The 21,907-nt window shown below is 46.5% G+C and overlaps 1 protein-coding gene across 1 annotated transcript; it reads left to right on the forward strand.

Moving 5' to 3' along the window:
* Positions 1–2,330: 2,330 nt before the first annotated feature.
* On the forward strand, positions 2,331–21,669 carry LOC142182854 (transient receptor potential cation channel subfamily V member 6-like). Its single transcript, XM_075257625.1, has 15 exons — positions 2,331–2,398; positions 4,513–4,610; positions 11,382–11,504; positions 12,818–12,955; positions 13,809–13,907; positions 14,096–14,268; positions 15,505–15,651; positions 16,119–16,328; positions 17,144–17,230; positions 18,349–18,425; positions 19,133–19,298; positions 19,727–19,793; positions 20,168–20,436; positions 20,675–20,781; positions 21,228–21,669. Exons 1-15 carry the CDS (start codon positions 2,331–2,333, stop codon positions 21,667–21,669), a joined length of 2,271 nt encoding a protein of 756 aa, XP_075113726.1.
* The last annotated feature ends 238 nt before the right edge of the window (positions 21,670–21,907 follow it).

Below are 21,907 nucleotides of genomic sequence, written 5' to 3' on the forward strand. Positions count from 1 at the left end.
TCCAAACTCTATAGACAAGGAGGCAACAAAGAAGCGAACAATCCACCATATCACGGATTGGAATCTCTGCCCTCCTGGTAACACTTCCTGTCACTGGACTCTGAGACAATAGAGAAAACGAGGAGTAAGGAACTGGACAAAATTGACACGGAGACTCTAGTGGCCTGCAGATATTGGATGACATCTACGGAGCCAGGTAGTTGGAGTTGGAAACAGGTTTGGATGGAGTCCAAACGGATAAAAAGTCACCAACTCCATATAATATTGTATAATTCATTAGATACATCATTTGTTATTTAGTTACATTCATAGGAATCAATCATTGGCTGCCATTTATGAAGATGGAGTCAAAGTCAATGGATTGGTCTACGCTGCGGGGTACGGTCACCCCCACTACTTCTGGCCAAATACCGTCCCCTTACAAGCAACTGGGTGATCCTTTGGGGGCCGCGGCCATCACTTAATAAAATGACAATTTGGAGGATTGGTGCAATTAATAAATCAAGCTTTTCCTGTTTGTGTTTCCCATGAGACTGTAAAGGGTTAATGCGGACAAAGAGAAGGACTTTCATGGCTGATGACATCTCAGGTGATAATGAGTGAGGGGAAAGCCCTTTGTCTGAGCGTAACCCCCCACTCAGCCGCTTGTATGTAAAGTATCTGCTCACAAGCTAACCAGTCCTGCAAGTTTCACTAAGTTCTAGGAGTTAAAGGTGTTTGGAGTTAAAACAGGGTCTGACCTAAAGCCAGAACCCGGGAACGTGGAGAAGGAGACGGCAGGAAGGATATTCCTAAAAACACGGGATCCAGGAGGAATCCAGACACGGAGACGGCGAGATTACGGTAGCCAATGATCCAGGTGGGTCTTCTAGATCTGTCCAGTAGACGTCTTCTACTATTGTGTGTTATTCCGATACAATGTATCAGCAGTGACTCTCCGCCTAATGCAAAACTACAACTCCCAGCATGCCGAGCCCGTACTACCAGAACAGTCAGAAATCTACCGCTCGGAGATCACGGCGAACTAGGTTCATTTTCAATATTTTAACGTAATATGCAAATAGAATTAATCAAACTAAGTGAACTAGAAACTGAACATCATAAGAAGATAGAACTTCCCCGATCTGTTTTATTTTAGATTTTATCCTTTTCATATGATTTTTACTAAATTGTTTTTATTTTTATTTTTTTATTTATTTCCTACCTTAGTTTATTTAATCTTGTTACAAAAAGTTGCAAAAATTCAAGAGGACTTAAAGGGAATGTGTCGCCAGAAAATGACAGTGTCAAGTTTTAGGATGAATTTTGGTGATGTTTTTAAAATTGTTCCATGTCTATGTGTAAAAAAAAAAAAAATTCTAAAAATTATGCAGTTCTTACTCTGGCCACTAGGACAAATAATATGGTGAGACTTTCCGTTTTCTGTAGAGTTCTTTGCAGCAGCCACTTCGCTTATTAACACACTGATTGAGACAATGTTTATGTAGATAAGACACAGAATCCACCAGTCATAATAGGAAATGGTCAAGGCTTATGAGCTTCCCTCCTCTGTACAATGACCACTGCCTGGGGCACAGGGCATGCCTAGACAACTCTCCTATAGAGATCAGTTGGGTCTGCACCAGACCCTTGAGTCTATGGACCATAGTCCATCTCCAGGAGATAGGTAGTCGCCAACTATTTCAGTACTTGGAGGATATATCCAGCCCTTCTTCTTGGGTTGATACACGACTATACCACACCAGGGATCGCACCTCCATTTTTGTCCTAGTGATCCACAATAAGGCAGCCACAGACATCTTAGTCTTGAGACTAAGTCAAAGAGGAAGAGCTGTCAAGTCCCCTACATGCCACCAATATGGAAGAAAGTCAGCTCATGTATGTAAGAAAATTCAGTCTTTGACTAATCCAGTGACGCGATCTTGCGACTAGATTGTCTCTTTCAGAACCTTCGACTTAATGTTGCATCACTCTCAGATTGAACTTTCTTATATATGTAGGCTCCCTGGTCTCCTAAATTTTTGGCAAATGAACTATGCCCATCCATAGATGTTTGCTGCTGATGTCTTTAAGGGTGCTGACCTACCTCCATTTTATCCCCACAGATCTCTCCATTGGATCATTGTCCACTGACAAAGAGAAGTTTTTCAGTGGGTTGAGACTGTGACCGCGTTCCATGAGTTCTAAAGGAAAAGTCGCATCGTCTAAAGCAACCAGATTCTATCCCCAGCCTGCAGGATGAGAGCGGAGCTTATCTCTGAGCCGTAACCTCTTAAAGGACAATACCACTGCCTGCGCCCCGGTGGGATTAACTTGTAGGACCATATAAGATGAATGTGTGGTGGAAGCAGAAACCTATGGAAAGCACTTGTGAGATCAACCTGCGCCAGCAGAAAAGGTGAGGGGTGGAAATTTTTGGATTAGTGTTTTTGGAATGGCCTGGTGTATTCAGCTTTATATTTTGTGTCAAAGTTTTTGTAGAAACCATTTTATAATATACTAGCAGTACCCGCGACTTTGTCCATGGAGGCGTGAGTTATTGTGCGACCTATTTTCATGGGGGCCCGTGCCCCTCCCCCGCTTACCATGTGGCCTTTTTCTACACCAGTGCGCCCATGTAGCCTCGGGGCCCACACCTTGTCCCTCTATCTCGTGGGCCCCTTCCAAACCCCCCCACCCCCACCCTACCCTTGGCTCCCTTCCCCCCCTCCCTCCCCCCTGTACCGCAACATGCGAGGCCGGCGTCGCGCATCCCAGGCTGGCCTCACTGTTTGCCGCCGTGTGCCGAGGTGACAAAGCATCCAGGGTCGGAAAGAGTGTGCCGGGCAGTGCCCTCTATGTCTTCCGCCTCCCGTGGACTGAACGCTGCAGGGCGCAAGCCGGGCTCCAGGTGGCGTGAGCGGCTCTCCGCTGCTGGCATGCAGGATGCCTTTTTGCGCAGCCGGCTTGTGCTGCTATAGCTCCGCCCTCTGCAGTCACCTGTGCCAATGTGAGCACGCCATATAACGTTGTGACCGGTGATCCTGCTGCCTACACAGACTGGGAATTCAGTGGCTGCGGCTGGCAAACACGACTATATACGGTGATAGTGAGGTGCCCTGTAACCCTTTCCACCCCCGGGGTTCTGCCTGACTCACCGCTGCAGGGCGCGCGACGGGCTACAGCGCGGGCGGCGTCTGCGGCTCTCAGCTGCCGGCTTGCAGGACGCCATTTTCTTCATGGCGATCCGCGGCCGGCTTGTGCCTCTCAAACTCCGTCCCCTGCAGTTGCCTGGGCCAATGGGAGCACGCCGTAGGTGGTCGTGACGTCATCTCAGGTCCTGCTGCCTACACCGACTGTGAATTCGGTGCTCGCGGTGACCAAACGTGGCTATATACGGTGAATTGTGAGGCGCCTATCGTCTATTCCTGGTGCCATTCTAGGTATGTGCGAAATTTGAGTGAAATGTGTTTGGCCGTTGCGGCGTGATTGTGGAACAAACATTCAAACATGCAAACACACAAACTTTCACATTTATAATATTAGTGAATTTTTTAATGAAAGAAACGTCATTTTGCAGGGATTTCTTAATCTGTAGTGTGAATACCGCACTAACGTTATTCTACCGCACTTGTTTTTGTTCTGCTTCACTGCTTGAGCACAATAAGAAGACATTTTTTAAGAAAGTGATTTGTTTTTGTCTTGTCACATTCTAAGACTCCGAGCATTGATCTATCTTTCTGCGTAGCTGAGGGCTTGTTTTTTCTGCAGCATGACTTGCTATTTGTACCGGTGGAATTTTTGGGTACATGCAACTTTTTGTTTTTCCAATACACCCTTTCCTTTGGGGCAGAATTTGTCAAAATCCAATTTTGGTAAATTTGGCAAACTGCAGCGGCGCTCTTCTCCAAATATTGGGTCAAAATCCTCCATTTTTGATAAGCAGAAAAAAATTTGCTTCAAATTTTTGAAGCGGAAATTTTTTGATTGACAAATTTTGCGGCGAATTCCTACGTGTGACCGACATCCTAGACTCCCATTCACCGGTACATTTGTAAGTCAGGCACTGATGTATAATTGGGGGCAGTTTGGGGACCAGGACAAGGATCTTCGTCATCCTCAATGGTGTAGACAAAAAAAAAAAAAAAAATCATCTATATAACTCCTAGTTTTTTTTTTTCTTTTGTCGTAATGCAGAATAAAAACCAAAAACACACAGGATGGAAATATGGAAATACTATTTTTAAGGGTTACCCTTCACTATATGGTATGTACCGAAAAATGGAGGCATTAAAAAAAAAAGCAACAAAAAGATTCCAAATTTCATTGAAAAACTAAAATTTTATGGGATTTCAAAATGTGTTGAAAGAAAAAATGAAAAATTTCCGTATCGTTGCACGTGTCTGCAGATGGAGATCAAAGGGGAACAAAACACCTGACGTGACTCTGCTTTTCGGACGGCGTGGCCCTTCCATCACCAGACAATGGGTGACCTGAGAGTTGAGGATTAACCACCGACTATTTGTTTTGCAGAATTCAGGAATTACCTCTTTTGTATTGCGCACAAAGGAATCGTGTCAAAGCACTTAAGAAGCTTCTGTCCTATAAAGCCATCAACCCGCTACAGACAGGTAAGAGTCTTGTACGGAAGAGGTAAGAGGTCACGCACGTGGCCAGATTACGGCTCCAGTTGTAATCGGGCGCCCATAGACTTGGGTGCCCTATTACAAAAAGGTCATCACAATGGACGTTGATTCCATCATGGCATTGTCAAGACGTATTCCAAATCCAAGGCTACATTCGTACATTTTTCATGGCCGTTTTGCATCTGAGGGGCCCCCCCTGTTTTCACAGATCCCTCGTATATTTGAGGGATCCATGAAAGCTATTAAGAATAGATCACACCCTGCCCCCACATCTCAGCACTTTTCCTTGGCCTGTGGTGGGTGGATATCTCCTCTACTCCCCTTTCTTGAGATGTTGACATACAATTGCCTTGTTTTTGGTGTCTACTTTTGCTGTCTGATGGAGCCTCTGTTTATTCCCTCCTCCTCTTGCTCTCTCATCTACCCCACTGTTGTCCCCCTCCCTCCATAGTCGCTGACACGCACGATCTATAGAGTATAAAAGAGGTCTCCCAAGAACATAACTATGTGTAAACTTGTAGACAATTAAAAGAAACATTTTTGCTAATTTAAAAAAAAAAAAATTTGCAGTTTTATTCATTTCCTCCGACCATCTTAGTGGTGACATCTGTGGTCTTGATCGGTTCCCAATGGATATGACCATGAATGAAGGAACTTTCTATAGTCTATGGTTTCATACAAGGTTCTGCCACACACTGTACCCCTGGATGTAAAAGTGTCACATTCTATGCCCCCAAGTATAGTAATGCCCCAAGATGTGCCCTCCAAAAACAATCCTGCCACACACTGTACCCCTAAGTACAACCATGCCAGACACTGGACTCTAAACAAACAAGTGCCACTCCATGTCCCATATACAGACAGACCCAGGTATAAGGAGGAGGAGCAGAGACAGACCCAGGTATAAGGAGGAGGAGCGGAGACAGACCCAGGTATAAGGAGGAGGAGCAGAGACAGACCCAGGTATAAGGAGGAGGAGCAGAGACAGACCCAGGTATAAGGAGGAGGAGCAGAGACAGACCCAGGTATAAGGAGGAGGAGCAGAGACAGACCCAGGTATAAGGAGGAGGAGCAGAGACAGACCCAGGTATAAGGAGGAGGGACAGAGACAGACCCAGGTATAAGGAGGAGGAGCGGAGACAGACCTAGGTATAAGGAGGAGGAGCAGAGACAGACCCAGGTATGAGGAGGAGCAGAGACAGACCCAGGTATGAGGAGGAGGAGCAGAGACAGACCCAGGTATAAGGAGGAGGAGCAGAGACAGACCCAGGTATAAGGAGGAGGAGCAGAGACAGACCCAGGTATAAGGAGGAGGAGCGGAGACAGACCTAGGTATAAGGAGGAGGAGCGGAGACAGACCTAGGTATAAGGAGGAGGAGCAGAGACAGACCCAGGTATAAGGAGCAGAGACAGACCCAGGTATAAGGAGGAGGAGCAGAGACAGACCCAGGTATAAGGTGGAGGAGGAGCAGAGAAAGACCCAGGTATAAGGAGGAGGAGCGGAGACAGACCTAGGTATAAGGAGGAGGAGCAGAGACAGACCCAGGTATAAGGAGGAGGAGCGGAGACAGACCTAGGTATAAGGAGGAGGACCAGAGACAGACCCAGGTATAAGGAGGAGGAGCAGAGAAAGACCCAGGTATAAGGAGGAGGAGCAGAGACAGACCCAGGTATAAGGAGGAGGAGCGGAGACAGACCTAGGTATAAGGAGGAGGAGCAGAGACAGACCCAGGTATAAGGTGGAGGAGGAGCAGAGAAAGACCCAGGTATAAGGAGGAGGAGCGGAGACAGACCTAGGTATAAGGAGGAGGAGCAGAGACAGACCCAGGTATAAGGAGGAGGAGCGGAGACAGACCCAGGTATAAGGAGGAGGAGCAGAGAAAGACCCAGGTATAAGGAGGAGGAGCGGAGACAGACCTAGGTATAAGGAGGAGGAGCGGAGACAGACCCAGGTATAAGGAGGAGGAGCAGAGACAGACCCAGGTATAAGGAGGAGGAGCAGAGACAGACCCAGGTATAAGGAGGAGGGGCAGAGACAGACCCAGGTATAAGGAGGAGGAGCAGAGACAGACCCAGGTATAAGGAGGAGGAGCGGAGACAGACCTAGGTATAAGGAGGAGGAGCAGAGACAGACCCAGGTATAAGGTGGAGGAGGAGCAGAGAAAGACCCAGGTATAAGGAGGAGGAGCAGAGAAAGACCCAGGTATAAGGAGGAGGAGCAGAGACAGACCCAGGTATAAGGAGGAGGAGCGGAGACAGACCTAGGTATAAGGAGGAGGAGCAGAGACAGACCCAGGTATAAGGTGGAGGAGGAGCAGAGAAAGACCCAGGTATAAGGAGGAGGAGCGGAGACAGACCTAGGTATAAGGAGGAGGAGCAGAGAAAGACCCAGGTATAAGGAGGAGGGGCAGAGACAGACCCAGGTATAAGGAGGAGGAGCAGAGACAGACCCAGGTATAAGGAGGAGGAGCAGAGGCAGACCCAGGTATAAGGAGCAGAGACAGACCCAGGTATAAGGAGAAGGAGCAGAGACAGACCCAGGTATAAGGAGGAGGAGCAGAGACAGACCTAGGTATAAGGAGGAGGAGCGGAGACAGACCCAGGTATAAGGAGGAGGAGCAGAGACAGACCTAGGTATGAGGAGGAGGAGCAGAGACAGACCCACGTATAAGGAGGAGGAGCAGAGACAGACCCAGGTATAAGGAGGAGGAGCAGAGACAGACCCAGGTATAAGGAGGAGGAGCGGAGACAGACCCAGGTATAAGGAGGAGGAGCAGAGACAGACCTAGGTATGAGGAGGAGGAGCAGAGACAGACCCACGTATAAGGAGGAGGAGCAGAGACAGACCCAGGTATAAGGAGGAGGAGCAGAGACAGACCCAGGTATAAGGAGGAGGAGCAGAGACAGACCCAGGTATAAGGAGGAGGAGCAGAGACAGACCCAGGTATAAGGAGGAGGGACAGAGACAGACCCAGGTATAAGGAGGAGGAGCGGAGACAGACCTAGGTATAAGGAGGAGGAGCAGAGACAGACCCAGGTATGAGGAGGAGCAGAGACAGACCCAGGTATGAGGAGGAGGAGCAGAGACAGACCCAGGTATAAGGAGGAGGAGCAGAGACAGACCCAGGTATAAGGAGGAGGAGCAGAGACAGACCCAGGTATAAGGAGGAGGAGCGGAGACAGACCTAGGTATAAGGAGGAGGAGCGGAGACAGACCTAGGTATAAGGAGGAGGAGCAGAGACAGACCCAGGTATAAGGAGCAGAGACAGACCCAGGTATAAGGAGGAGGAGCAGAGACAGACCCAGGTATAAGGTGGAGGAGGAGCAGAGAAAGACCCAGGTATAAGGAGGAGGAGCGGAGACAGACCTAGGTATAAGGAGGAGGAGCAGAGACAGACCCAGGTATAAGGAGGAGGAGCGGAGACAGACCTAGGTATAAGGAGGAGGACCAGAGACAGACCCAGGTATAAGGAGGAGGAGCAGAGAAAGACCCAGGTATAAGGAGGAGGAGCAGAGACAGACCCAGGTATAAGGAGGAGGAGCGGAGACAGACCTAGGTATAAGGAGGAGGAGCAGAGACAGACCCAGGTATAAGGTGGAGGAGGAGCAGAGAAAGACCCAGGTATAAGGAGGAGGAGCGGAGACAGACCTAGGTATAAGGAGGAGGAGCAGAGACAGACCCAGGTATAAGGAGGAGGAGCGGAGACAGACCCAGGTATAAGGAGGAGGAGCAGAGAAAGACCCAGGTATAAGGAGGAGGAGCGGAGACAGACCTAGGTATAAGGAGGAGGAGCGGAGACAGACCCAGGTATAAGGAGGAGGAGCAGAGACAGACCCAGGTATAAGGAGGAGGAGCAGAGACAGACCCAGGTATAAGGAGGAGGGGCAGAGACAGACCCAGGTATAAGGAGGAGGAGCAGAGACAGACCCAGGTATAAGGAGGAGGAGCGGAGACAGACCTAGGTATAAGGAGGAGGAGCAGAGACAGACCCAGGTATAAGGTGGAGGAGGAGCAGAGAAAGACCCAGGTATAAGGAGGAGGAGCAGAGAAAGACCCAGGTATAAGGAGGAGGAGCAGAGACAGACCCAGGTATAAGGAGGAGGAGCGGAGACAGACCTAGGTATAAGGAGGAGGAGCAGAGACAGACCCAGGTATAAGGTGGAGGAGGAGCAGAGAAAGACCCAGGTATAAGGAGGAGGAGCGGAGACAGACCTAGGTATAAGGAGGAGGAGCAGAGAAAGACCCAGGTATAAGGAGGAGGGGCAGAGACAGACCCAGGTATAAGGAGGAGGAGCAGAGACAGACCCAGGTATAAGGAGGAGGAGCAGAGGCAGACCCAGGTATAAGGAGCAGAGACAGACCCAGGTATAAGGAGAAGGAGCAGAGACAGACCCAGGTATAAGGAGGAGGAGCAGAGACAGACCTAGGTATAAGGAGGAGGAGCGGAGACAGACCCAGGTATAAGGAGGAGGAGCAGAGACAGACCTAGGTATGAGGAGGAGGAGCAGAGACAGACCCACGTATAAGGAGGAGGAGCAGAGACAGACCCAGGTATAAGGAGGAGGAGCAGAGACAGACCCAGGTATAAGGAGGAGGAGCGGAGACAGACCCAGGTATAAGGAGGAGGAGCAGAGACAGACCTAGGTATGAGGAGGAGGAGCAGAGACAGACCCACGTATAAGGAGGAGGAGCAGAGACAGACCCAGGTATAAGGAGGAGGAGCAGAGACAGACCCAGGTATAAGGAGGAGGAGCAGAGACAGACCCAGGTATAAGGAGGAGGAGCAGAGACAGACCCAGGTATAAGGAGGAGAGGCAGAGACAGACCCAGGTATAAGGAGGAGGAGCAGAGACAGACCCAGGTATAAGGAGAAGGAGCAGAGACAGACCCAGGTATAAGGAGGAGGAGCAGAGACAGACCCAGGTATAAGGAGCAGAGACAGACCCAGGTATAAGGAGCAGAGACAGACCCAGGTATAAGGAGGAGGAGCAGAGAGACCCAGGTATAAGGAGCAGAGACAGACCCAGGTATAAGGAGGAGGAGCAGAGACAGACCCAGGTATGAGGAGGAGGAGCAGAGACAGACCCACGTATAAGGAGGAGGAGCAGAGACAGACCAAGGTATACGGAGGAGGAGCAGAGACAGACCCAGGTATAAGGAGGAGGAGCAGAGACAGACCCAGGTATAAGGAGGAGGAGCAGAGACAGACCCAGGTATAAGGAGGAGGAGCAGAGACAGACCCAGGTATAAGGAGCAGAGACAGACCCAGGTATAAGGAGAAGGAGCAGAGACAGACCCAGGTATAAGGAGGAGGAGCAGAGACAGACCCAGGTATAAGGAGCAGAGACAGACCCAGGTATAAGGAGAAGGAGCAGAGACAGACCCAGGTATGAGGAGGAGCAGAGACAGACCCACGTATAAGGAGGAGGAGCAGAGACAGACCAAGGTATAAGGAGGAGGAGCAGAGACAGACCCAGGTATAAGGAGGAGGAGCAGAGACAGACCCAGGTATAAGGAGGAGGAGCAGAGACAGACCCAGGTATAAGGAGGAGGAGCAGAGACAGACCCAGGTATAAGGAGGAGGAGCAGAGACAGACCCAGGTATAAGGAGGAGGAGCAGAGACAGACCCAGCTATAAGGAGGAGGAGCAGAGACAGACCCAGGTATAAGGAGGAGAGGCAGAGACAGACCCAGGTATGAGGAGGAGGAGCAGAGACAGACCCAGGTATAAGGAGGAGAGGCAGAGACAGACCCAGATATAAGGGGGAGGAGCAGAGACAGACCCAGGTATAAGGAGGAGGAGCAGAGACAGACCTAGGTATGAGGAGGAGGAGCAGAGACAGACCCAGGTATGAGGAGGAGGAGCAGAGACAGACCCAGGTATAAGGAGGAGGAGCGGAGACAGACCCAGGTATAAGGAGGAGGGGCAGAGACAGACCTAGGTATAAGGAGGAGGACCAGAGACAGACCCAGGTATAAGGAGGAGGAGCAGAGACAGACCTAGGTATAAGGAGGAGGACCAGAGACAGACCCAGGTATAAGGAGGAGGAGCAGAGACAGACCCAGGTATAAGGAGGAGGAGCAGAGACAGAACCAGGTATAAGGAGGAGGAGCAGAGACAGACCCAGGTATAAGGAGGAGGAGCAGAGACAGACCCAGGTATAAGGAGGAGGAGCAGAGACAGACCCAGGTATAAGGAGGAGAGGCAGAGACAGACCCGCAGATATGTGCTAAAACGTTTGGGGATTTTCCACTGGTTATCACTTATGATAGAGCAGAAAACAATCTTGGTATAAGTAAGATGAGATATTGAGCTCTTGTGATACAAGGAGGTGGCCAGAATCTGTGCCGGTCTAAGAATCCCTGGGGGGTCGATGTACACAATGCCAAACTCCCTGGGATCATCGCCAATAAGTGGGTATTTACCGTCTATGTTACATTTCTGTTTTATATTCCGCTCCTCTTATACATTAGACACTTTGTCGCACTTTCCTATCGTTCTCGGCATCTTCTATTTGCACTCCGTGACTCTACTGTAACGCTGCAGTCATAACAATGGTAATCTCTAGGTGTATAGCGCCATCATATTCTGCAGCTCAAAAATATAATCTAATGCAAATGTATTGTTGTATACAAGTGGCAGCCGGGAGATTATCCGGCATATCAAGCTCTCAGAATATATAAAACCTGCTCTGTTACATTTCGATCTCTTCATACCTTGTATCATGTCTCACGATGATAAACCTCTTACTAGGAGCGGTTGGCGAGACGGCCCTTCACCTGGCCGTGCTGCACGATAATGCGGAGTCGGTGAAGATTCTTCTAGAACATTCTCCGGAGCTCATCAATATACCCATGACCTCCGACCTGTACAAAGGTGAGAAATAAGACAATGTTACTGATATCTGCATAAATTATTACATCATATTATTATTATTATTATTATTATTATTATTATTATAGCTTTATAGGTCCAGTGTAGGTTACAATATTACATAGTCTATCTATCTATCTCCTATCTATCTATCTATCTATCTATCTATCTATCTATCTCCTATCTATCTAGCTATCTATCATGTATCTATCTATCTATCTATCTATCTATCTCCTATCTATCTATCTCCTATCTATCTATCTATCTATCTATCTATCTATCTATCTATCTCCTATCTATCTATCTATCTCCTATCTATCTATCTATCTATCTATCTATCTATCTATCTCCTATCTATCTATCTATCTATCTATCTATCTATCTATCTATCTATCTATCATCTATCTATCTATCTCCTATCTATCTATCTCCTATCTATCTATCTATCTATCTATCTATCTCCTATCTATCTATCTCCTATCTATCTATCTATCTATCTCCTGTCTATCTATCTATCTATCTATCTATCTATCTATCTATCTATCTATCTATCTATCTATCTATCGATCGTCCTCTAATAATGGCTGATAACAGAGAATAACAGTGAGTGAGTCCCTTTGGTGTCCACAACCGCTGTTTTTTGGGGCACGTGTACTGTCTTTGCCTCCAGACGTCCTGTATGAGATGAAATTGCTGAGGACAGCCACATGCGGCAATGACGTCCTGCGGCAATGACACGACGTGCAGCCAAACTGGCACCTGGGACAGGTGAGTATGAATTATTTGTTATGTTGCACCTTCTTCTATCATTTGTCTAATTCTCGGACAATCCCTTTAAGAATGAACTACCTGCGGCTTCTCTTGGGTAATACGGGTTACCTGAGCGCTGTCCTGTGATAATGACTGATAACAGAGAACAACAGCGAGTGAGCGCCGCAATCCTCGGACAATGCTGTATATGGGTGAAGGACCTGCCAACTCCTATTGGCCAGCAAAGGTCATGTGATGTGGAGGAAGGTCCTTGATGCGGCATCCAGTGGGTTATATTTACATTTGTGAATATTTCTGGAACGTTGGGACCTAGAGAGCCGAAACTTGATCTAAAGCGACCGGAAATGTCTGATTTATTTATTTTCCAAATTTGGTGCAGATCGGTCTAGGGATTTGGCCGAGCATAAAGAACAGACATCAGATAAAAACTGAAAAAAAAATGTCTCAATTGTGCAGAATTTTTAAGTTTTTGCACATTTCGTGCACACCTAGAGTATTGTGCTAAGAGTTTTTGGTGTAATTTTTCCTGCGTTGCCCTTTGGCAGGTCAGACGGCTTTGCACATCGCGGTCATGCATCAGAATGTGGAAATTGCTAAGGAACTGATAAGAAATAACGCCAACGTGTGCACGCCCCGGGCAGTGGGGACCTTCTTCCAACTAAAACCCAATTCTTTTTACTATGGTGAGTAAATTTACATTGACTGACTTACGATGTAACTGCTTTACACTGACTAATAACCTCCTACCGTTTGGTGTATACAGCTCCAGTGCAGACCAAGGCGCTTCCTATCTGTGCAGTGTAATGCTATAGTCGTACTGTACCCTACATGACCAATGTATGTTAGGAAGACTGGAACGTCCCAGGATTACTTGAGCATGCCTCCTCATTTTCTTTACACTTGCCCCAAATAGACCGACCCTCCCCCCTGACCCCCAGGGACGTGACGTTACCAGTTTCTGGCCGCAGCAGATGCCAGAAAGAAGAACGTCAGAGGAACCGTGGAAAGTGCTGTACGAGGGTCCACTCCAACCCTACAAGAAGCTGCAGGAAGAAGTCAGGGAACCATTCAGTCTTCTACTTACAATGGGGAGTCCTTTAGAAACCCTTGTCCTGGAAAACCCTTTAACCCCAGTTCAGGAATCTGCGTCTTCTCTGCAGAGGACCACCAAGTTGATATGTCTTGGAGTGGTTCCAGTGTGGGTGAAGGTTGACCAAGAGACCCTGTTGCAAAATACCAGGGGTCAGGCGGAGAGTAGTTCGGTACAAGCGGAGGTCAGGGATGGCAGTAAAGGTGGAGTCAGGAACAAGCCAGTTCAGGGATTGTGCCCCCTATGGACAGATCCAGCACTGGAATCAGGAGGAACGGGTGCCCAGAAGGTTGAGGAAGAAGGGCTGCATGGATTGCAGATTGGGAGATGTAGTGCGCCAGACGTTACACCACTCTTACAGCTCGTGTCTCCATTCTAGCTCATTGAAGAAAATCCTTTCAATAGAAATTAATATAAGGAGTAAATTCTGACTTTGTCTATTGCAGGAGAGCACATCCTTTCCTTTGCCGCCTGTGTGGGTAATGCAGAGTTGGTTCGGTTATTACTGCTACATGGAGCTGATCCTGCGGTCAGAGATTCCCATGGTGAGAAATCCGATTCATTTCTCCTGCACTAGGTCCAGGCATCTGCTTCCAAGTGATCTAGAACTCAATGCTCTGGATCTCATGCTCAGCTAGAAGGAAGCTTGGCGTTTCACTTTTGACATCTAACCAAGAAAAATCTTTAGCCAGTGAGAGGTTAGAACCATGTTCATGTTTTGTTCCCCCTTCAGGAAATACCATCCTACACATACTGGCACTACAGCCCAACAAGATGTCTGCCTGTCAGATGTATGACCTTATTGTCAACTATCACAAGGAGAAGAGTGGTCCGGGGCTGGAGGATACCTTCAACAATGATGGCCTTACCCCATTAAAAATGGCAGCTGTGGAAGGTAACACTGTGGTATGTATACACACGAGACGACACAGGTGTAGACATGGGCTCCATGGCACAGAGAAAGGGGAAGCTTGTAGAGACCAGTCGTCTTGTAGAGTCATGTCACCTCAAAGAGACCCATCACCTAGAAGAGACGTGTTGCCTCGTAGAGTCATGTCATGTTGTAGAGACGTGTTACCTTGTAGAGTCGTATCGCCTTGTAGAGACGTGTCACCTTGTAGAGTCGTATCGCTTTGTAGAGACGTGTCAAGTTGTAGAGTCGTATCGCCTTGTAGAGACGTGTCACCTTGCAGAATCGTATCACTTTGTAGAGACGTGTCAAGTTGTAGAGTCATATCGCCTTGTAGATACGTGTCACCTTGCAGAATCGTATCGCCTTGTAGAGACGTGTCACCTTGAGGAGTCGTATCTCCTTGTAGAGACGTGTCAAGTTGTAGAGTCATATCGCCTTGTAGATACGTGTCACCTTGCAGAATCGTATCGCCTTGTAGAGATGTGTCACCTTGTAGAGTCGTATCTCCTTGTAGAGACGTGTCACGTTGTAGAGTCGTATCGCCTTGTAGAGACGTGTCACCTTGTAGAGTCGTATCGCTTTGTAGAGACGTGTCAAGTTGTAGAGTCGTATCTCCTTGTAGAGACGTGTCAAGTTGTAGAGTCATATCGCCTTGTAGATACGTGTCACCTTGCAGAATCGTATCGCCTTGTAGAGACGAGTCACCTTGTAGAGTCGTATCACCTTGTAGAGACGTGTCACGTTGTAGAGTCGTATCGCCTTGTAGAGACGTGTCACGTTGTAGAGTCGTATCGCCTTGTAGAGACGTGTCACCTTGTTGAGATGTGTCTCCCTATAGAGACAAGTCATCTTGTAGAGATGCACAAATGCCAAACCCAACTCAGTTGAGAAGTGGATGTTGCCGATCTCTCGGTTCAGATCAGCACAGAGATCTCCAACTTCAACAATAAGAGAAGGGTTAAAAAATTGAACATGTCTGGGCACTCCTGGGTTAAGGAACCTCCAGTTGGATGAAAATTCTGATAGTAACTTTATTGTTGGCCAAATGTCAACACATTATTTCATCATACCTATGGTTTCGGCAGGCCTATTGGCCCCACTAGTCTCGTAGACCATTGGCCATGAAAGAAAGTCAATAGACCAGCTTAGAAATCACTTTCCCCTTCACCATTCACACTGGATTCCACCTTTGGACAACTTGTTAATTCTCCGTTTCTTGATTTTCTCAGATGTTCCAGCACTTGGTACAAAAGAGAAGACAGCTACAGTGGACGTTTGGCCCCATCAGCTGCTATCTTTATGACCTGACTGAGATTGACACTTGGGAAGATCCGAAGTCTGTTCTGGATTTAGTCATTACTGGCAAGAAAAAAGAGGTGTGTACTGTGACCTATAAGTAACCATTAAGGGGTCTTCAAGGGGAATGCCAGTGGTCACTTTCCTTCTATGATAGACCTTTCCATGGAAGAGTTGGCTGAATTAAAGTAATTGAACCGAAGTAATTTGGGACTTAGTTTGCAGAGAGAAAAACCTCTCAGTAAGTGTTCAGTTTCCCAGCAGTGCCCCTACAGGTGGAGTTAAGTATTACAGAGCGTCCATTCCAAACAGAACAGGACACAATCTTCATGAGAAAGAGATTCTCTTTGTAATCAGTCTATACTTTATCTTAGACTTATCTTAAATAAAGACACCCCCCCCCCCCCATTAACACAGCATTCCCCAGTAGGGCGTATAGAAATAGATGATGCCAAAAAACGTAACTCTTTTGATGTCTTAAAGGTACGTGACATTGAATGGTTGGAACCCTTGTTACCTTTATTTGACGATCTCTATTTCCATCTAGGCACGGCGGATATTGGATGTATCTCCAGTCAAGGAGCTGGTCAAAAGAAAGTGGCACTTTGGACGACCCTATTTTTGGGCCATGGGTGCTATTCATATTGTGTACATGACCATTGTGACTCTAGCTTGTGTGAACCGACCACTCAAACCAAGAACCACCAACAGTTCTGATCCCATGGATATCACCATTATGGTCCAGAAGACTCTAAATGTAAGTACCTTAACTGTTGCGGAGTTCCTTCCAAAATACCAAAAGAGAAGTTCCAGTATTTTAGACATTTTTGTCTATTTTTTTGTTTCATTCACATCAACAGCTAAATTCAAAGAGTTGCCGGTCTCCATTTCCCAGTAGACAGAATGGTGTGACCACACACACAGGACATCGGGTTCTATATATTTATGCATTTGGTTAAAGAGGGGATCCAGTAAGCAGTGTTTTGTACACCCCTGAGCCTGTGTGTCGTGTGATGTTACTGTGTAACTTACTGATAGCTTTATTGTGAAGTTAGGTGCTCCCTCTGGAGCACTGGCCTCCTCTCTTCTCTGATGCCCACAGTGGGGGGGATTTAATAAGACTGGGGAACAAGATGCACCTGCATTAATGAGAGGCTTTGACTTGCTCAAATATTGATGACCCATTAATATCTGGTCAGTACGACACCCACCAAACTGAGACCCATTCAAATTAATAGGGTTAAGCTGTGAATGGACCCATACCGAGGGAAGGATGGCCCAAAGGTTGTCCTCACCAAACTAAAGCTAAATAAACATCTTTGATGTCCTTGCTGATCTTTTTTGATGGCCATCAGTCCGTGCATCATAATTTTATAACCCCTGCCCTCTGGTGCACTGGAGGGAAAAGATTTATGATATACAGGGATTCTGTGGGGGAAGCTGTAGCACAAAAGAGGACACATTTACTGTTGGGGGGGGGCGCTGACAGGGAATGGGAATGATGGAAAGCTTGTGAGCACATGCAGAAGCTTTTGCATCCTCACTTCAACAACTCGACTGATCTTCTTTTAGGAATCGTACGTCACGCGTGAAGATCAACTGCGCCTGGCGGGAGAACTTATTGCTGTCATAGGAGCAATTATAATCCTAATGCTAAAGGTAAAAACTGAAGTTGTCTTCCATTAAGAGGATCTCGAATTCCATGTCTACCATACTTGTTCTTGGCTCCGTTCCATGTCTACCATACTTGTTCTTGGCTCCGTTCCATGTCTACCATTCTTGATCTTGGCTCCGTTCCATGTCTACCATTCTTGATCTTGTCTCCGTTCCATGTCTGCCATTCTTGATCTCGTCTCCGTTCCATGTCTACCATTCTTGTTCTTATCTCCGTTCCATGTCTACCATTCTTGATCTTGTCTACGTTCCATGTCTGCCATTCTTGATCTCGTCTCCGTTCCATGTCTACCATTCTTGTTCTCGGCTCCGTTCCATGTCTACCATTCTTGTCCTCGGCTCCGTTCCATGTCTACCATTCTTGATCTTGTCTCCGTTCCATGTCTACCATTCTTGTTCTTGTCTCCGTTCCATGTCTACCATTCTTGTACTTGTCTCCATTCCATGTCTACCATTCTTGTACTTGTCTCCGTTCCATGTCTACCATTCTTGTTCTTGTCTCCGTTCCATGTCTACCATTCTTGTTCTCATCTCCGTTCCATGTCTACCATTCTTGTTCTAGTCTCCGTTCCATGTCTACCATTCTTGTTCTTGTCTCTTCTCCATGTCTACCATTCTTGTTCTTGGCTCCGTTCTATGTCTACCATTCTTGTTCTTGTCTCTATTCCATGTCTACCATTCTTGTTCTCGGCTCCGTTCCATGTCTACCATTCTTGTTCTTGTCTCCGTTCCATGTCTACCATTCTTGTTCTTGGCTCCGTTCCATGTCTACCATTCTTGTTCTTGGCTCCGTTCCATGTCTACCATTCTTGTTCTTGTCTCCGTTCCATGTCTACCATTCTTGTTCTCGTCTCCGTTCCATGTCTACCATTTTTGTTCTTGGCTCCGTTCCATGTCTACCATTCTTGTTCTTGGCTCCGTTCCATGTCTACCATTCTTGTTCTTGGCTACGTTCCATGTCTACCATTCTTGTTCTTGTCTCCATTCCATGTCTACCATTTTTGTTCTTGTCTCCGTTCCATGACTACTTCTTGTTACCCCGTAATGTGCTTGGCTATTTATCTGACACTACGACACTAAATCTGTCTAATATATGTCTGTAGATTCCGGACCTGTTCCAGATACGTGAAGCAAGATTTCTGACCCAAGCAGTACAAGGAGGACCATTCACCCTTGTTATGTAAGAGTCTCAGCATTGTTGAAGATCTCTTACTAGTCCTTCAGTTTGCACTTATAGAGATGAGTGGACAATTCTTAACAACTCGGGTTTGTTATGAATTTTCCTAAAATTTTTGAAATTGTCCAAACTTGAAATTTTTGGGGTTCACCACCAACATATCATTCAGACCCAAGAATATTATAATCGGAGAAGGGGTGCAAAAATAGCAAACAACTCTCCACTCCTCACCTCTTCTGGGCTCTGCTCGGGCGTCCAGTCTTAGTCATCCGGATTCTTTGGCTCTCCTGTCATTGGGCCCATGGTCACCTAATCACAGGGTTTGGCAGTCACATGGGGGGCACTGACATCATAATGTTTTGGTGCTGGTGTCATCATGTAGACACCATCCATGGGATCACTAATGCCCAATTAAAGGCTTCAGAGGTGATCTGGAGCCCAATAACACCATGGAGGAGAGCCAAAGAAGCAAGGGGCACAGGAGAAAGAAGACTGAAGCTATGGTGGAGCCCAGGTGGGTAGTAGATACCATTATCCTAATAGGTAGAGGTCCCAGAGGGGGTAAGTCCATGTATTAAACATTTATAATATATCCCTTGGATTTGTCACAAGTAGAATCTGTGGTAGACCTATAAGATGTGTTAATGCCACGTAGACTTGTAACTTTTTTGTATTTATTTGCTCTCTTTATGTATTTTATGGGCAAACAGCATCTGTTACCCGTGTCTGGTTCTGGCGGTGCTAGTTATGAGACTGACTAACACCGAGGGAGAGGACATCCCAATGACCGTGCTGCTGGTACTGGGCTGGTGCTATGTTATGTACTTTGCACGTGGATTCCAGATGCTTGGACCTTTTATCATCATGATTCACAAGGTAAGAAGATTCTACGATGTAAGGTCAACTTGATATGAATAAACTATCAAGAAGAAATTTCAAAAATGAACAAACCCGAGCTCTGCAGTTGGATTAGCAGGATCGTGAAAGCATGGAGAAATCTGAGAAGAAGGAGAAGTCAATCTGTATAGAAAGGAGTCCCCAGGGTGCCAATCATGACTCTTTAAGGCAATTTTAACTTTTAGTTGGGTTCAAACCAATTTTGACCAAATCATATTTTTGTGTAAGCCAAAAGACATTTTGATATGTTCGACCATCTCTAGTTCTTGTCTTGTTACTTGTCACCAAAAAATGAATAGTAAGACGATCCACTGTCCATGAGGACACGTGTAATGGATTGCTGGGTTGGGTGTTACAATTTAGCGTACATGAAATGATCAAAAATAAATTTGCAACTTTTTTTCTAGATGATATTCGGGGACTTATTGCGATTCTGCTGGCTAATGGCTGTGGTCATTTTAGGATTTGCCACCAGTACGTATAATTCATCGAACTCTCTAACTATCATGGTACAGAACATAAAGGGAAGGTCACCAGACCCCAGGATGCCAACCCAACACATCGATAGGTTAGGCTCACATGAGAAGAGTTTTCTCTTCGTGAATTGCGGAGTCCATTGTCGAGAGATTACTCTTTGGGGCAATGAGGGGGTTATCGTTGCTCCAAAGTGGTGATTGTCAACACCTTCATTGCATAGACCAAAACAGTGATATCTCAACAATGGAGACAACAAATCGCCCTTTGATTCCAATGATCCAATGGGTTGATATTCTGGGTTTTGGGTTCCCTTTAAACTGTTCTCTTAAACTTTCCAATAAGGCTAAAACCCTCTGTATTTCTTTCCACAGCTTTTTATATTATATTCCTTACAGAGGACCCCAACCAGTTTGGATACTTCTACGGTTACCCTTTGGCTCTGTATACCACATTTGAGCTCTTCCTCAACGTCATCAATGCTCCAACAAACTATGCTGTCGACCTCCCCTATACATTCCACGTTGTGTACTTCACCTTCACCATCATTGCCAACCTTCTCATGTTAAACCTCCTGATAGCCATGATGGGAGATACTCACTGGAGGGTGGCACAGGAACGAGACGAACTATGGAGAGCTCAGGTACAGTATGTGCCAAAGGTGTGGGACTGTGTGTTTCAAAATGTCATGAAATTGGCCAATGACTGGGCTTAGTGGTCTCATGTTGGGTGCAACAATGGTCATGTTCGGTGTCTCAAAATCTAGGTATTGTACAACACCATATGGTGATAAAAATTTGCTGGGTCTTGTAGGATTGTCTTGATGGTCGTGGAATCTTATGTGTCTTATGTCTTCATCTTCCCTTCCTCTGTTGCCTCAGGTTGCCGCTACTACTGTTATGTTAGAGAGAAAGCTTCCACGATATCTCTGGCCTCGAACTGGAGTGTGTGGCACGGAGTACGGCTTAGGGAGCCATTGGTTCCTTCGGTGAGTTCAAGTCAAAGCTTAATGGGTAAAGTCCAGCCTTAAATGGTCCCTTGAAACCACTTTCAATATACTGTGTCGTAGATAGTGGTGAAATGTGGAGAGTGCACTTAACTGGAAGACCCAGCCAATCTACAAGGGTATTACACTAGCAAAACCATGTGCTACCATGGTTCTAAATCTGTGCCAGGAGACCAGTAGTACCATAGAAGACCATGACGGAGATCTAATCCTCACCATAGAAAGTGATTTTTTTTCCATTGGTTTGAGTTGATATGTTTAGGACCTTGGAAGCCATTACTAGTCTTCTATAGAGTTATGGTTGACGATACAATATTGTACATTCTATTTACAATGGTCACCCAAGGACAAATTAATATTGTAACTTAACAAAACCAAGAATGTTTGATCACCTCTTAGAATTACTCTACCTTCTGGTTGCATTACAGTGTGGTGGTGAGGAAGGACCTCAGTCAAGAGAAAATCCGCCGTTACGTTGAAGCTTTCCAAGGACCTGAAGCCGACCATTCTGATAAAAATGATCACCAAAACCTTAAATCAGACAAAACCATGTCCTCAACCGTAAAGTCTAATATTCCCATCTTGAAAGTCACAGAGGTGGATGTACACGAGCCACCAAGCACTTCCCAAACTCCTGAAGACACGACCGCCAATGCCAGCACACAAATGGACTATCTAGAGCTACCACAAGTACTGGTGGAACCACAAAGGACACGACTGCCGTATTCCAAAGAAGTCATGTCATCAGTAGATCAGAAAGACGTATGTCGTGGGTGGCAGATACTGAGATCAATTCCTATACAAAAACTACTAGTACAAGTAACTGAAGATGCCAATGGTGATGCTGATGAAGAGATACACCATGTGTGATATAGTAATACCCCAGTGGCCAAAAAGTGGCAATGGTCACTGCTGGTCAGGTTGTTGGGGACATGTAGTGCAAAAACACGCAACTCAATGAGTTGAATTCTGGTCTTGATTCAAAGACGCACGTTTGCTTTCTAAAAGTATTGTAGGCATCCATGACCAAAGGGCATGGGAGAAACCCAGATAAGAAGCCAAGGAGTAAGAACTAGGTCATTGTTCCAGAAGACACAATGGGTTTTGT

The sequence above is a fragment of the Leptodactylus fuscus genome, chromosome 10, assembly GCF_031893055.1.
Source record: "Leptodactylus fuscus isolate aLepFus1 chromosome 10, aLepFus1.hap2, whole genome shotgun sequence".
NCBI lineage: Eukaryota > Metazoa > Chordata > Amphibia > Anura > Leptodactylidae > Leptodactylus > Leptodactylus fuscus.

Excerpts from the sequence above, each read along its gene's own strand:
- LOC142182854 (XM_075257625.1), top strand. The coding sequence starts at position 2,331 with ATGAATGTGTGGTGGAAGCAGAAACCTATGGAAAGCACTTGTGAGATC. Across the intron at positions 18,426-19,132 it reads GGACCATTCACCCTTGTTAT|CATCTGTTACCCGTGTCTGG; the intron begins GTAAGAGTCTCA and ends ATGGGCAAACAG. Across the intron at positions 20,437-20,674 it reads ACGAACTATGGAGAGCTCAG|GTTGCCGCTACTACTGTTAT; the intron begins GTACAGTATGTG and ends CTGTTGCCTCAG.